Here is a 17,087-nt window from a genome sequence, read left to right as displayed (position 1 = left end):
CCATCAGAGTGTTGACACGGTCATAAGTTCATAACTAACTCACAGTGATGATCGAGTCAGTTTATAAATTTTTTGAATTTATTCGATAAATATTTAATTTGTATTTGAATTTATAAAACTCCAGCTGAACTTGAATATGTTCGAATTTTTTTCGTAATGAACTTAAGCCAAAATTATTTATTCAATAGTTTTCGAGATGAACTTGAGCCAAAAAAAATTCGAATATTTTGAGCTTTCAACTTTGATTCTCAAACTTTACTATTATAATAATAGTTCGAATAACTCGTGAATATGTATAAAGTTTTCTCTTCTGTACCGAATCCAATCAAAAAAAATTAAAAATGTCGAGTTTCAAATCGAATTCGAATTCGAATATACTTTATTTCGAATCGAATTTGAGCCTTTAATTTTTTATTAGCATTCGATTCGATTCATTTACACTACTTCATTGATCTCTCCGGTCTCCTCATATCTCAATCAATAATGCCGAACTCGCGATCTTTTTCTCTCCTTTTTTTTTCAATACATATCGGGCCATTAAAATTTCTAAAATTTCCATTATATTTAATTTTTAAAAATATTTCTATTTGTTAAAAAGGCAAAAACTTGTGTGAGACGGTCTCACAGATCGTATTTTGTGAGACGGATCTCTTATTTGGGTCATCCATGAAAAAGTATTATTTTTTATATAATTTCTCCCACGAATCTATATCAATTAGATGGATCAACCCAACTTATATCTATCATAAATAATAATAGTTTGACATAAAAGTAATAATTTTTCATGACTTTGATCAAGTTCAAGATTTGTCTCATAAAACTGACTTGTGAGATTGTCTCATAAATTTTTTTGTATAGTTTTTAAATACATATGAAAGAAAATGTCATATTCAAAATTTCTCAATTAGTCCACCTTCATAGAAATTCATATATACGGTAAATTCCATTAAATTTTTTTTAAAAATAAAAATGCATTTAAAATTTATAAACGTATCTCCAAAATAATATTGAGAAAAAGTGAATTATATTGAGATACTACATAAATTTTATTGAAGGTCAATTTTAATTGAAAGTCAAATACTAATGAAAAATAATTTCCAAAGTGGGATGACATCTTAGATTAGATGAAGAAAATTATAATAGATTTTATATCCACATATATAAGACGGGTATTATAAGACCTATGACCCGCTTCATATCCGGACGGGTCTGAAAAATTGGATCCGAGACCCATCTCATAACCCATTTAGTATGACCAAACTCACCCCATACACGCGGGTCCATTGTAAGTCTGGGTAAAACTCGGACTCATTCACATCTCTATAATAGATGATTTTTTTTTTTAAATTGCGTTGGATATCGTAGAACCAATATATAATCTGAAAATAATTAAGTTATTTTTAAAGATTTAAGAGTGACACGTTGGGGTTTTTTTTAAAAAAAAAAATTAATAGTGACACGTTAGGGGTCAAATGCTGCCCTTCACAATTATACATATGTGTGACAAATTGCAAAAAAAAAAAAAAAAAAAAAAAATTGTTATAATAGATAATTGATTGCTAGAATATGTCATTGATTTGTTAATAATTTATTGTAATTTTCTATTATGTACAACGCCTCTCTTATAAAATAAGGGTGTTTGATTGACAAGAAATTCATTATATTATCTCATATTTTATTATATTCTCTCTTGGCAAAAACTTGTGTGAGACGGTCTCACGAATAAAATTTGTGAGACGGATCTCTTATTTGGGTTATTCATAAAAAAATATAATTTTTTATGCTAAGAGTATTACTTTTTATTGTGAATATGATAGGCTTGACCCGTCTCATAGATTAATATCCATGAAACAGGTCTCACATGAGATCCACTCTTATCTCTTTTTATCTCGTTCTCTGCTTAATTTATGACATGTTATTAGTACAAGTGTTCTTTAAAGTATAAATTCATAAATAATTTTATTATTAGTTTTTGTGTGTATGTTCTCGAAAAAGCATAATATTTAGATTTTATATTGATGTTCTCGAAACATTACAAATTTTAATTATATATTAATACTTTTAGTTTTATGTTAATGCTCCTGAAGTAATACAATGTTTAGATTTAAGACAAAAACTTATGTGAGACGGTCACACGGGTCATATTTTGTGAAACATGTTTCTTATTTGGGTCATCAATGAAAAAATATTAATTTTTTATGCTAAGAGTATTACTTTTTATTGTGAGTATCGGTAGAGTTGACTCGTCTCATGGATAAAGATTCGTGAGACCGTCTCAAAAGAGACATACTCTAGATTTAATATTGATATTCTTGAAGAAAATTAGTTTATATTTATGCTTCTAATTTTATAAATGTTTTTGAAGTGACACAATATCTAGATTTAATATTGATGTTCTTGAAATAGCACAATTTCTATATTTATATTGATGCTCTTGAATAAGAACATTTTTTAGTTTTATGTTATTGCTCTTGAAATAGCATAACACGATTTTATGTTGATAATATTGAAAGATCTGTGAAAAAATATAAAAGGTATCAATATTTTCGACAGATATTGATCAATATTGTTCTACTGTCTTTCAATATTATTCATATCTTTCGAGATTTGTAAAAATTCTTAAAAAAATATGATAATATAATGAGTGAGTCTCATGTGAGACCGTCTCACGGATCATCATCTGTGAGACGGGTCAACCCTACTCATATTCACAATAAAAAGTAATACTCATAGCATAAAAAGTAATACTTTTTCATGGGTGACCCAAATAAGAGATCCGTCTCACAAATACGACCCGTGAGACCGTCTCACACAAGTTTTTGTCTAATATAATATATAAGATTTGCCAATATTAATATAGATTATTGATATAAGATATAAGATTTATCAACTTAATGAAGAATGTTGATCTAATATCTGACATAAATCAATATTCCTGAGAAATGTCAATCCAAGATTTGTCAATATTTTTGAAGAATATTGATTCAGTACGAATTACATATATGTTCTTGTTTTGATCTAATCTTTCTTATCATATCTTTGCATAATTGTGTAGTATTTCATTCTTTTTAATTTTTGTTGGTAAAGCTAATTGCTAAAATATTTTGTGTCAACACAAATATTTAATTGAGTATTAACTATGACAACATCGCAAGTCTATTTATATTTTTATAGCCCTTTCTATAAATATATATATATATACATATATATATATATATATATATATATATATATATATTATACATATATATATATATATATATATATATATATATGTATATAATAGCTAAAAATTCTTAGATAAATTGTAACATTATTTATGATCATAGGTTTGCGAAGGTTCAAAATTGCATAGTAAAATGGGTAATATGTATTATTCTTGCATAATTTTGTTATGCCATTTAAATTGTTTATTTTTAATGGATATTGTTGAAGTACAATAATTGTCTTTACTGGGTAGAGCGATCGAACCGTAACGTTTGTGTTGTTATGTAGTTTAAATGATTTGAGTTGCACCATTACCACCAACTATAACTTTTGATAAAGCGTCAAGCTCTCATTCCAAAAATTTGTATCAGAGCGAGGCATGAGTTCAAGTTTCTCGAAAAACATATTTATATACTTCTTGGGAGATGTTGGGTTAAGCGTGTATAAATGAGAGCAGTACTAGCATTAATGACCTCTTAAAAAGTTCTCGTGCGTCAAGCTGCTGACGTTGTGCCGATTGATCTGATTGACTGGGTGAGCCGTAAAAGAATAGCATCTGATCTTAACGGGTAATATTATCTCTGTTGGTGGCAGAGTCGACGGTAGGAAAATGGTAAGACTGATATCTAGGGGATGTGAGACTGCACCAGCAGATAGACACACATCTCCGGGCTCATAAGCCTAACAGTCATACCCATTAGCAATCAAGTATGTGTACTATGTAATGTTATATATATAAAAAAATAAAGTTACGCTTTGACTAACAACTATAATTTTTAACCAGATAAAAACAACTTCATGTTAATAGAAACTTATTCTTTAATCTTCTACGATGTTCACATTCTCTCTTTTTTTCCAGCATGAACATGTGTCATAGACTTGCAATATTTTATGGCCTATACGATTTTTCAACACTCGATTTGTATATATTTTATGGCCTATACGATTTTTCAACAATCGATTTGTATATAATTGTATGACCTTTTCATTATCTTTATTTTGTTGCTTAAATTATATATGCACTTTTCTTGAGATTGATCAATATTATTGTTTAATAATTTTTTTCCCGTATACACCAAATTTCATAAGCAATATCATACTTTGTTTATTCTCTATGCTCAAATGGAATTATTATTTGAGCTACGAAAGGTCAAGATTGTTTAACGAATTGGTAATACGTGGTTGTTCTTGAATATAATTAAGTTATAACTTGTTTAATTATGAAATATTTTTAGATTAATGATGGAATATCAAGATAGATGTTTAGAAGACTCTAAACAGCGACACACTACTTACACCATCTTTTAAAGTAAAAAATATTTTTTGGAATTAACATTGACGTAAAATTATGTTATAACGATATCTGGTGAATAAAAAATTATTGAAGATTATAGAAAAGCAAAAATCATTTTATCAAATGAGACAAACCTATAAATTGAAAATACACTAGCAAATTCAATAGACATTTGTTTAACTTTAAAAACATCTGTCATAATGGATGTCATTTTGAAACATTGTACGATGAGGCTCATGATTCTTGCAATGAACATGGATGAATCAGATAGCAATGGCTCGACTTGTGATTATACTACATGATTGCGAAAGATGTGGAACTTAAGGACACAAAATAAAATCAAAATCCATGCTTGGCGGTTGCTATTCGATGCCCATGAGGGTAAATCTCTGTATAATAGGAATGTCAGTTGACATCAAATGTCTCGTATCATGATGATATCACACATATTTTCAGGTATTGTAGATTTGCTCGAAAAGTGTGGAGAATGTTATTTCAATAGGTAGTTGATCATGGACAATGCAAAGATCTTGAAAGTAAAATGAATGTTGATGCAGCCGTAGTTAAATCAATATGAACCAAGTCGGAGTGGGGATCGTGAGTAACGGCATGTTGATATCTGCATAAGGATGACTTCTTCTTGGAGAATTCTCTTCCCATACTGCTGAATTGATTGCTGTCAAGGAACGGCTCGAGAGGACCATCAACTCAAAGTGGTACGAGGTAATAATTGAGACATATGCTATCCATGTTTTTCAAAACATAAAAGAACAAGTCCGGTCTTGTTCAGACAACACGATTGCTGAACAAATCAGTAAGCTAACTTCCAGACTTCAAGGCGTTCAGATATATCATTGTGGGAGAAATGCAAACCAAGTGACGAATGATTTGGCTCGACAATTTTTACGGGTTTTTAGAAACTGTGTTTGCGCAAACGATTCTTTTTTTTTTCGCCTCGTGCGTAAAACAGGACTTGATGAATATGTAGTGTTCATTTTTTTTTTAAAAAATAAACTCATAAATTAGGGTGTAAAAAAACCCATAAATTAGGGACTAAAATTACGGTTTTGTAAAATTCGCACCTGAGCGATTGCGAATCTCGAAAACCCAGACGGAGTGAGAGAGGGGGGGAGAAAAAGAGAGGTCACTCAAAAAAGTAGTGAACCTCACTACTGCTAACGTCAATTACGGATGGGAGTAATATTTGCCAATATTAAGTTATGGGAATCACGATTTCTTCGATTATTCATTAAGGGTCTGATTTATTGAGTGAAATTGTAGAAGGGTTTGTAGTTCGAGGTTTGAATCTGGGAAGATGTCGGACTTAGACCGGCAAATAGAGCTACTGAAAAGATGCGAGCCGCTCAAAGAATCGGAAGTCAAGGCTCTCTGTATGAAAGCCATGGAAATCCTCGTCGAAGAGAGTAATGTTCAGAGAGTTGACGCTCCTGTCACTGTAAGTAACGAAGAAAATTTTGAATATATTTTCTTAGCAGGTTCATGGTATTTATGGTCTGCGTAATTGACACGAAGACAGTGAATTAATATTAGAACTTGAGTAAGGAGGCGAAATTAGTGGAATTTCTTGTAGAAGTTTGATGGCTGCATATGTTCAGCTACCCGTTTCATTTTCTGACAAATATTAGATTGGAGGATTTGAGAATTTTGAAAATTTGAGACTCTGCAAAAAAATAGCATTACAAGTAGATTGCCGCTGAAATTGTGCTGTAATTTTTTGGAAATAAATGAAAGGAAAAGGCTTTATTGTCGTTTCTAGACGTGGAATGGCAAATGGATTTTGAAAAGTAAATATTTTTGGAGGTTTTGCTTGAAAACAGCGGTCCTAACCTACAGAAACGTGGAGTTTTCAGAAGAAAAAATTAGTCCTGACCACAAACCAAGTAACCAACCTCTGCCATGATATTTTTTTTCAGACTACTTTTCTTACAGTTACTGAATCTCACTAATTTTTAGTGTGTTTATGATAGTCGGTTGCTATGAGATGAGTGAAATGGATAACAAGTTGTCAGTCAGCCAGCAACTGTAGTTGTAAGAGCTGTTTAAGTTAATCCATGTATGATAAATCTTGGTGATACGTAAGAAGACAGATGAACACCTTCTAGCATCGAGAAACAAATAATGATAACTCAAAGAATCATGACAACAATAAAGCGATGTCCGAGGGAGGGAGTCTAAGTAGTAGTTTCATGCATGATGCAACCAGAAGTTCTTTTACCACATATATTAACCGCCCAATTTAATGACTATGACATAGATTCACTCTATGAGATTTCCCTAGTTGCTGTAGATTGCTGATTCATATGTGATTTCATACACTTATTGTAACTATTCTCTACCTATTTTGACAAAGGAAGGCAAAGCAATTACTTAAATGGTACTCCAACCATGACCTTACATTTACTTGAGTTCCCACGTAAGTGGCCAGGAGACTGATTAAAAATGCCCACAAATCCACAGAAAGAGATGACAGTAACCTCTGACTATATCATCAGTGGTCAACATCAAATAACTTTGGAGGTTTTAGGTGGCTGATATCATCTGCCAGTACTGTTCAGTTTTGCACTTGAATCTCAACGCTGAATACAATGGCATTCTGAGCTTCAGAATCACCTCGATCTGATTTATGAGACTGAAAATAGTGGAGCTAATACTTTAAAATTGACACCCTTTTGAACTGTTGGATCTCGAGAAACTTAATCTGTGAACTAGGAAATTATTTGGGCATTGGCATCCAAATGTAGCTCTAGTTACGAAGTATCCTAATTAGTTATTTAGTGGATATTGTTGCTATGCATTTGTTTTGAAGTGATTTCATGCCCTAATCATCCAAGAAAATTAGAGAGTAAAAAACCCCTGAGAGACCTCCCTTCCTTTGTTTATTTTCTGAAGGCACAGAGCTATATTTCTGATACACGATTGTAGGTATAAATATGGGGTGATAGCTTTTTCCTTTTAGTTTCGATGATATTTTACCCCTTGCCAGTATTTCTTATCTGGATTGTTGTTTTTATGTAGATATGTGGTGACATCCATGGGCAATTCTATGACATGAATGAGCTTTTTAAAGTTGGAGGTGATTGTCCCAAGACAAATTACTTGTTTCTTGGAGATTTTGTTGATAGGGGGTATTACTCAGGTTGAGACGTTTCTGCTGCTTCTCGCGCTGAAGGTATTGGTTTTACTTTTTTGAGAAGAGCAAAGCATTTGAAATTTACATCATGTTTCCTGACAACACGGACAGTTACTTTTGAGTATCAAATATTTTGTGTTTCCAGACAACAGATACCCACAATCGTGACTCAACTAATAGATAGTGCATTGGCAGGTAAGATATCCAGATAGGATAACTCTGATAAGGGGAAACCATGAAAGCCGGCAGATAACACAGGTTAGGAACTATGTTTTTCCTGAGTTTTGAGCTATTATATGGCAAGATGTCCTTATCATATTCCCCCTTTTCCAGGTATATGGTTTCTATGATGAGTGCTTGCGAAAATATGGTTCTGCTAATGTTTGGAGATATTGCACCGATATTTTTGACTATTTAAGGTTTGAACTTCTCTAATTTCCAGTTAGATCTTTGCTATGAATTTGTTTGCTTGTATCGGTTCAATTTTGTGCGAGGACGGTAGGAAAAAAACTTTGAAAATGTGAAGGTGAATTATCAATTCCCTCAGATTATGCATTAGTGTCGTCAAATTAAGTGTTTAAATTCCTCATACACCAACATTCTTGTCAAATTTGTATTATTCTTGGGTCATTGCCTTGATTTCTTTTCGAGGCATTAAATGATACTTGTGATTCCAACATCTGGCAGCCTGTCTGCGCTTATTGAGAACAAGATATTTTCAGTTCATGGTGGGCTATCTCCTGCAATATCCACACTGGACCAGGTTTCAAAAAATGTTCTGCTTCAGTATTTTTTGCCCGCTTAGTTGTGAAATGCTAGTAAATTATTGGATCATCTGTGTGTCAGATTCGAATAATTGACCGTAAGCAAGAAGTACCTCATGATGGTGCCATGTGTGATCTCCTTTGGTCAGATCCAGAAGACGTTGTTGATGGTTGGGGCTTGAGCCCACGTGGTGCAGGTTTCCTATTTGGAGGCAGTGTTGTCTCTACGTTTAATCGTGCAAATGATATTGATTATATCTGTCGTGCCCATCAGTTGGTAATGGAAGGCTATAAATGGATGTTCAGCGATCAGATAGTTACGGTTTGGTCAGCTCCAAATTACTGCTACAGGTAAATGATTTCAGTTGTTATTGATTCTTTAGTTTTTTTCTCCTTCAATGTTGAAAAAAAAAGGTTATGATGCAGATGTGGGAATGTAGCTGCAATTCTTGAGCTGGATGAAAACCTGGAAAGGAAGTTTCGTGTCTTTGATGCAGCTCCGCAGGTGTGTGCATATGTTGTTTCTTGTCTTTGAATTTCCGCCCTGGCCCCTATCGACTGTTTTTCTTCTACTGTGAGGTATTACAGACTAGGTTGACGTGAGATTGCTATTGAAACTTTCAGAAGCATATGGTTTTTGGCATGCCGCATTAACTGTGTATCAATTCTAAGAAGTGTGTGCTTCTAGTTGAGGCATGTTTTACAGTCTAGTTATGCGGGTATCCACTTCTATGCTACTCCACACTTGACATTAATATAAATGAGGAACATGCATAAGAGTCGAATGAGAATGACAATATCAACATGTAAATCTATATAGTATGGTAGCATAGGAAATAAACCCCACTTTGCCTCGTGAAAGGTGTTTTGAACGGCTTTTGGTGAAATGCAGGAAATAAGAGGAGCACCTGCCAAGAAACCACCTCCGGATTACTTCTTGTAGGAATGAAGTCCACAAACTTTATAAATCGAAACTATTGAAGGAGCAATCTCATACTCGGAGTGGATACTGTGGTGTGGCAGAGGATGAATGTTGCTTCAGCTATATGGATGAGTTAAAACATCATGTTTCAGGGGTTAAAACAACAAGTCACGCAAGATGCTCGCAAGTCGCACTCCTCCTCTATCCATCTGAATGCGTTCTGTATTCTTTAATCCTTTGGCCTCTGTATTCTTGTAATAATAGTGTGCTAAACGCAATGAACTTAGAATTCTGTCAAATTCACAGAATTACTGTATATGCATGCATATAATTTGCCCTCCTGGAGGAGCGAACATTTATAATTTTTTTGATATTCGATTGTGCCAATGCCCAAATGTTGAGATTTTCCGTGTGCCCATTGATCACAATATAGTGCATTCTAGCTCATCCACCGTCACGTGGCTTCTGTAAAATCATTTACCTGTGTTCTTGTTTTTTAAAAAATTTTCATACTGCAAGTCCTTGAGTTGGAGTAAGTGATCCATCACATATCTTTGACTTTTTGTGAGTTTATTCGAGAAGCTACCTTGCATGTTCACATGAACATCCTTCTGTTGGGGGCCGAATAAATGTTTAGCCAATAACCTCGAGCGACTGTTACAATACTTCTAGTCCAAAAATTAAATGGTAGGATGGGAAAACAGGAATATTTCATGCTACCCCTGCAGGCCGTGCCTGCAGGGGTGCATCCAAGGGCCAGAATTTTGGTTCGTTCGACTCTACCCGTGCAGGTACTGTCTGCAGGGGTCGATCCAACGACTCGGATAAATCCGAGCCATTTTTTTTTTTTACAGGGAAGTGGGCCCGGATCACTCATGTGGAGTGATCCGGGCCGTTACTGCCTGCACGGGTAGGGTGAAACAAACCCAGAATTTTTTCTGGCCCATTTTTTTTTTTTTAATTCCCCCCCCCCCCCCCCCCAATGAAATGAAATGAAATCCTGGCCCTTGATATGGTGTGGGGGCATCGAATCAACCGGGAAAACACGTCTCAAAATCCTAGTGATTAGTAAATAATGTACAACCGAATCACTTGGTTTGAGTAGGTTTTTTTTGAGATGGTCTCACGAATCTTTATCTATGAGACGGATCAATCCTACTGATATTTACAATAAAAAATAATACTCTTAACATAAAAAGTAATATTTTTTAATGGAGGATCCAAATAAGAGATCTGTCTCACAAAATACGACCCGTGAAACCGTCTCACACAAGTTTTTATCACTTGGTTCAGCAGTAAAGATGGGACTCTGATTTTGGATTCAAATCTCACTAGTTTTATTAGATTAGATGTTTTTTAGAAAAAAAAAAAAAAAACAAATCAAATCTACGAGAAATAAAACATTTTTACTCGTCTCACAACGACCCTGCCTAGGCCACGTCCAACTTCTAGCGCAGCGCTATGCGGCGCCCCAACATTTATTTATTTTATTTTTTAAATTGTGTTTATTGTTTTAGAAATAATTTAAATAAGGAATAATTAAATAGAATAAAAGAATAAATTACTTAAAAAATAAAGTTAATACATAAATATTTTAACAAAATAAGAAATAAATATATGATAATACTCTTTTAAAACAAAGTTGGAAATAACGGGCTTAAGTTAAAATTTAATATTTGATACAGAAAAAATATAATAATTCTAATATGAAAAAGAAACCACCCTATTTCATCATCCTAAATGATAGGAATTTGGACTTAGTTAAGCTCTACATGACAAGTATTTATTGCAATTTAAAGCCTATATAGTGACACATCCGTATTCATGACTTTTCTATACTTTACACTAAGAAAATAAAACCCATTTGAAAAGTAATATCAACTTATTGGTATTAGTTCAATCTCATTATCATATAGTAGAGTAGGACTCTACGAATATTTATCGGTGGAACAGATCAACTCTATCGATATTCACAATAAAAATTAATATTCTTAGCAAAATAAGATATATGTCTCACAAAATACGATACGTGAGACCGTCTCACACAAGTTTTTGCCTAGATAATAATCTTCTAACAATTCTCAAAAAAATATTCATAGGATAATAAATTCTTATATTTTTTAAAAGTAAAACACATTTCTTCATTTTAACAAAGAATTTGATGTCTGATTTTTTAAAATATGAATCTATCATATTTATTATTAATTTTTCATGCTGCTTTTTTTTTTTATATATATAACAAAGAGTGGTGATGAAATTAGCCAATAATAATTGCTTTCACAACCGCCCATCACCCGACACCTACTACCCACCACCATCCCCACCCCTTAAATCTCCAAATCCACTCACGAAAAAAATGTAGTGTGGTTCTTGAGATTTTCTTAGCAGAAATCTTTTACGCATGGATGTGGAAACACAGCCATTAGCATACAAGAAGGAGCGTAAACTCACCAGAAAGCGAAGAAAGAGATACATATGCTTGTGCTTGATCGCCTTCATACTGGGCCTGGGTCTGCTCTGCCTCATCCTCGGCCTCACGGTTTTCAAACCCAAGCGTCCCACCACCACCGTTGATTCCATCACCCTCTCTGACGTCGATTTCTCCGTCAACCTGCTCCCCCTCCGAGTCTCCATCAACCTCACCCTCGACACCGGCGTCACCGTCAGGAACCCCAACCGCGTGTCCTTCAAATACTCCAACAGCACGTGCTACCTCAGGTTCAAGGGGAACGACGTTGGGGAGGTCCCCTTACCTGCAGGAAGCATCGGCGCGCGGGATACACGCGGTCTGAACCTGACCCTCTCCTTGATGGCAGATCGCTTGCTTTCCAACTCCGAATTCTACTCCGATGTTGTCTCCGGAACGCTGCCGCTTCAGACGTACCTCAGAATCTCGGGGAAAGTGCGGATTCTGTTCAGTTTTCACGTAGTCACCTACAGCAACTGTGATTTGATAATCGATCTCGGGAGCCAGAGAATAGTGAATCAGTCTTGCCATTACAGAAGCAAGCTATAGATGGATTTTTCCTTGGGTTTGTTCTCTTTTTTCGATCACTTTCCATTATTAATAGTGTCCCTTTTGTATAAGCATGGACTCCTTGTAGATATTTTGATCAGTTCTTCAGAAACTATATTAATTTTCTGTTCGTTGGAGTTCATAATATTGTCTTTTAAGTAGTTTTTTTTAGGCCGTTTCATGTGTATATATTTATAAGATAAATCGATTTGATATATATTTGAAAAAAAAAAGTTTAGTAATATTTTTTATATCAAGATCTATAAATAATATCACAAAATCGAGGTTATTATAAGAGTTTCTGCTCATATTTATTATTATATGAAATCATTGTATATTTCCATAATCATATTGTACATTATTTCAAAATTTTCACGCTTATAATATTAATAATAGTAATGTCAGCTAAAAACATAATATAACTTGTAACTTTAGGTTAATCAAATTTGGTCTATTTTATCTGCTTTGTATCGAAATTTCTTAGTTTCTTCCTTATTCGTAACAGTCTTGTGATATTCGTTCGTGAGCTTTTTGACATGAAAAAAAAGGGTAAGGTTTCTGTTTATAAATAATATTCACATGATATGATATCACGATTTATAAATTTCATTAATTTTTTTAATAATTACAATTATAATTAAATATGAAGTGATAATTGTAATATTGTGGTAATGTGTAGTGATATATATCAGACTAATTAATAATATGGCTCCTTTGAGAGGGAGAGCAGTAACTCTACTCGCTATGGCATTAACTGATTTTTTTTTTTGGTAAACAAAAGTTCGTTAACTGAAAAACTAATTAATATCAAACCTAACTGCATGTGTCTGTTAACATAAATAATAAGTTGATGATATGTTATTTTGCTCGAAAGTAGTATAAATTTTTTTTATTTGATTGGTTTCCAAGTCAAATTCAATATAGTTTATTAATTTAAAATGAATTAAATTAATTTGGTACATTCATTTCGAAAATTTTAAATTATTACAATGATTGCAACAATAAATCTGTAAACTCAATTTTACTGTCTGACATACTGTACTTATCATTGTCTCGTGAAAATTTTAATACTTACGACTTCTATTAAACATGTTCACGCAATAAACCCAAAAAATGGCAATATAAACCCAAAAAACGATTTTTTGGGAAGCAAAATTAATTTGAACCAATTTATTGAATTTCGGAAACAAATTCAAACTCGCTACTAAAAAAAAATCACATATTCTATATGTCCATTGGCTTCTGGAAACATATTATCAAACGAGTTTCAAACTTAAATATCACTTTAAAAAAACCTGTCGATTGGGAAAGCAGAAGAAACGACGTCGAAACAACACTACTATTGTGCAATCAAACAGAACTACTCTATGGTTTCACAAGCGTTTTGGCAGTTTTCAAATATATGTTCAATTCCAAGCATCTGGTTCACAGCCAGAACAAGCAAACATCAGTACTAGATCATAAAATGTAACATGATTCAGTGCCCAGATTGTGGATTTGTCAACAATTCAAGTGATTTCTTAAGGTGCTCAACGGCAGTAACAACGTCGTCAAATGCCAATGCCCCAACTGCAAACCTTGCCGCTTTATGTGCCTCAGCGATTTTCTCTGGTGGAGGCTGGTAATTGCTGTCATATTGGTATTTATGTGGTGAAGTTTCTGAAATACTACCATTTATCCCACTCGAATTGTATTGAGCATTTGAGTGATAGTTTGCCGTGCTAGAAGGTGGAGGCGAATTGGTATATGTAGTATCAGAACCTTGATAATAAGAAGGTACATGAGATGGAGCAGTAGGAAGGCTGCTCTCTGCAAAACTTGGGTATGACTGGAAATTTGGATAAGAATACGAGGGGGCATCATGTGAGGAGTAGTGTTGTGGCAAGTGAGGTGGTGGTTCTTGCTGATACGGTTGATGGTGATATGTTTGAGGATAAATAGAATGATCAGGACCGTTGTTTGAAGGTGGTTGATGAAAATTCTCTGATGGGTAAGTGTCAGTGGGATATTGAGGTGGTGGTGGTATGTTCGGGGATGGTTGAGTTGCAACATTAGAAGGTTGTGGTGAGATATTAGGAGAATGATTAAAATTAACTTGAAGGTGTTGGTTAGGTGATGAATCGGAATCTGGTGCAATGCTTGTACTGTGATCTCTTCTGGTTGGGTCAGGTCTGATGGTGGAATCACTCCTGTTTAATTCTAGATCCTGCGCCATAACAGAGCACAACAATTACAAAATAATTTTTTTAAAAAATAAACAATTACATAATCAAACCAGATTGATATGTAGCTTATAATTGCTATAGTTTGAGAAATGGCAGACAATCTGATTAGAAACGAAAATGCAAAAGAACATTGCTGGAACAGAAAAAAGAAATTGTCATAAAACTGGCAGGTAAGTATCTTTAGTTTTCTTTAGAATTGACGAAAGAAGAAAAATATCTTCATTTTGTGACGTGTTAGGAAAGAATGGGTGACAAAACTGAGAGGATATATAAATTCACATACGAATTCACTGCTGGATGCACCAGATGGTACCGATAGATCGTCATCCCCACCAGGAGGACCTGGCACAGGCTTCCTCCCTTCTTTTATAGCCTTCCTTATATCTGCTGCTTTCCATGCTGCATACTTCTGTTTCTGTTCGAGCTGGGGAAGAGGGGAATCATAAAAGAACAAGAGAAGAAAAACGAGAGAAGCTTGAAAGGTTAAAAAGTGAGAAACATGAAGTAGAAGAAATCTACGTGAATAAAGTGTCTGAAAACCCATGCTTCTCAATAACTAATAATGCAGATATTCAGAAATGCAGTGGAAAACTTACATCGGGCTGAAGTTCACCAAATTGATTCAGGATTTCAAAGAAAATGCTTGCAGCATAGAAAGTTTTTGCTGTATTCCTGCAACAAATGGAAGATAGCAACTAAGAAGAAAAAGAAATCTCCAAATCAAGTGCATTTAATATGGAGATGGAGATTCAATAGAAAATAGTTCAAACAAACCAAAATATGAAGTTAGGTAAACTAATAGTGAGCTAACTTTTATACTGATTTCATTGCTATATCTTGGTGCTTTGGTGTGCCAATTACATGTATGACACATTAGAGCAATCGCACGCGAGCGCGCGCGCGCACACACACACACATGGATTCATCGTAATTATGTGAGATGTTTCCAGTGATTAAACTGCAATCACAGACCCCAACCAACATGAACTGATGGAGTGCAAAAAGCATTGAACTGCACACCATTTTCTAATTTTTAACAGATTCAAACAAACTTTTATTTCAAAATCTAACTATGAACCCACAATATTGTGTATCCCAAAATAAATGATGATGAAGGAATCATTTATGCATATCGTATACCAAGAGCCTTGACTTGATGCTAGACCTGAACTCATCAAACAACTCAGGATTGGGTACAAAGAGGACACAATTTTGTCCATGTGAAAATGAGAAAACAATTTCCATTCAATTTCCATAATAAATCCAAAATATAACAAACATATCACAAGTAAAATAGAAATGGAGTACAAATCAGCTCGGTTTGCTCTGTCTTGCTTATCTGCCTTTGCAAAAACATTCAAGCCAAATCCCTCCAGATGTAGCTGATCATCAGGGCCCAGATCCAACGACTTCTTATCCTGAACAAGAACATATGTAAAAGTTAACAAAGAATGAAATCCTTGAATGCATAGTTTCAAGCATCACTGGATTGATATTTCAGCCATGTATCATATTCATATATACCCCTCTGAGGCACAGTTCCAATCATCTAGCACGAAACAGGTTAAGAAAAAGCCAAGTCACAACAACTGAATGATATAAAACAAGCAGATGAAATCTGAATGGAAATTATAACACCCACACCCACACCCAAACCCAAATGCAAAAAATATTAAAAAATGACTTTGTATCTCCATTTCGATCCATCGCATATGATTGACAGGTCTTCCATAGCCACTGAAGTGATCAACCTCCAAAAACTATAACATAATCATTCGGCAACTAGCAAATTTGCTCAAACTAAGAATCGAACCTTTTCCAGCTGTTTCATGAGGGAAACAAGGAGAGCGTTGGTAGTCTTAGTACGCCCGCTCTGAGGAATCTTCAAACCTCGTTCCATCGCGTACAACCGACCTGTTCCAAAAACATTCCACCAGAAAAAAAAACAACAAATTAACGAACTCCGATGTTATCAGGGAGGCACAATCGCTCAATCAAAACCTCGATCATAAACAAAATTAGGGTGGTTCAAAAGAGGAGAGCGTGAGAGGAATAGACGGAAGTTACAGTAGTAAGCGACGAGTGGTTCGTGTTTCTGCAACTCATCGGCCCGCTGTAGGTAAGGCAGCAGAAGCTTCGCCGGTTCGTTGTCGCTCGCCATCGGAATTCAGTTCCCCGATCAGACAATACGACGTCGATTTATTATCTGTTGTGTCGCAAAACAAATTGGGTATTTTCTTTGATAGCTTAACTGTTAAGTAGGCATAATCTCGATTTTGCGTTGCCCAAATTTTATCATAAGATAATTTATATAATACAAGCGTATTTGTTGACAATTGACGTAAATTTCTTGGGCCAAATTTGGATTCGTTTGTGTATACCAACTAAAGTATACAAGTCCATTTTTTATCATATTAATAAAAACATAATAAATAAATATCGATAACTAGAGCACGAAAATATTATTTTCTGATGATCGAAGCAAAAATAATCATCCTTTTAATTTTC

At 34.2% G+C, this 17,087-nt stretch overlaps 3 protein-coding genes across 3 annotated transcripts; 2 read left to right on the top strand and 1 right to left on the bottom strand.

Annotated features, from left to right (window-relative positions):
* Window positions 1–5,535: 5,535 nt before the first annotated feature.
* Window positions 5,536–9,714, top strand: LOC140828932 (serine/threonine-protein phosphatase PP-X isozyme 2-like). Its single transcript, XM_073191808.1, is given in 9 exon segments — window positions 5,536–5,957; window positions 7,538–7,657; window positions 7,659–7,691; window positions 7,848–7,910; window positions 7,986–8,071; window positions 8,340–8,415; window positions 8,499–8,767; window positions 8,843–8,921; window positions 9,309–9,714. Coding segments are annotated over 9 exon segments (918 nt in total). The 5' UTR covers window positions 5,536–5,816; the 3' UTR covers window positions 9,360–9,714.
* Window positions 9,715–11,629: 1,915 nt separating this feature from the next.
* Window positions 11,630–12,499, top strand: LOC140829881 (uncharacterized). The gene has a single exon (XM_073193165.1). It carries the CDS (start codon window positions 11,740–11,742, stop codon window positions 12,352–12,354), a length of 615 nt encoding a protein of 204 aa, XP_073049266.1. The 5' UTR covers window positions 11,630–11,739; the 3' UTR covers window positions 12,355–12,499.
* A 1,180-nt stretch (window positions 12,500–13,679) lies between these two features.
* Window positions 13,680–16,879, bottom strand: LOC140828930 (protein HOMOLOG OF MAMMALIAN LYST-INTERACTING PROTEIN 5). The gene is made up of 6 exons (XM_073191807.1): window positions 16,647–16,879; window positions 16,393–16,493; window positions 15,888–15,997; window positions 15,176–15,251; window positions 14,863–15,003; window positions 13,680–14,560 (listed from the first exon to the last, which is right to left on the bottom strand). Exons 1-6 carry the CDS (start codon window positions 16,738–16,740, stop codon window positions 13,832–13,834), a joined length of 1,251 nt encoding a protein of 416 aa, XP_073047908.1. The 5' UTR covers window positions 16,741–16,879; the 3' UTR covers window positions 13,680–13,831.
* Between the last annotated feature and the right edge of the window lie 208 nt (window positions 16,880–17,087).

The sequence above is a fragment of the Primulina eburnea genome, chromosome 4, assembly GCF_022965805.1.
Source record: "Primulina eburnea isolate SZY01 chromosome 4, ASM2296580v1, whole genome shotgun sequence".
NCBI lineage: Eukaryota > Viridiplantae > Streptophyta > Magnoliopsida > Lamiales > Gesneriaceae > Primulina > Primulina eburnea.
The sequence above is the reverse complement of the archived record's forward strand: the minus strand, read 5'-3'. Positions and strand labels throughout refer to the sequence as shown.

Coding starts and splice junctions, on each gene's coding strand:
- LOC140829881 (XM_073193165.1), top strand. CDS start 11,740: ATGGATGTGGAAACACAGCCATTAGCATACAAGAAGGAGCGTAAACTC.
- LOC140828930 (XM_073191807.1), bottom strand. CDS start 16,740: ATGGCGAGCGACAACGAACCGGCGAAGCTTCTGCTGCCTTACCTACAG. Junction 15,998..16,392: donor TCATGAAACAGCTGGAAAAG/GTTCGATTCTTA, acceptor GTTCTTGTTCAG/GATAAGAAGTCGTTGGATCT. Junction 15,252..15,887: donor AGAGCAAACCGAGCTGATTT/GTACTCCATTTC, acceptor CATTTGTTGCAG/GAATACAGCAAAAACTTTCT.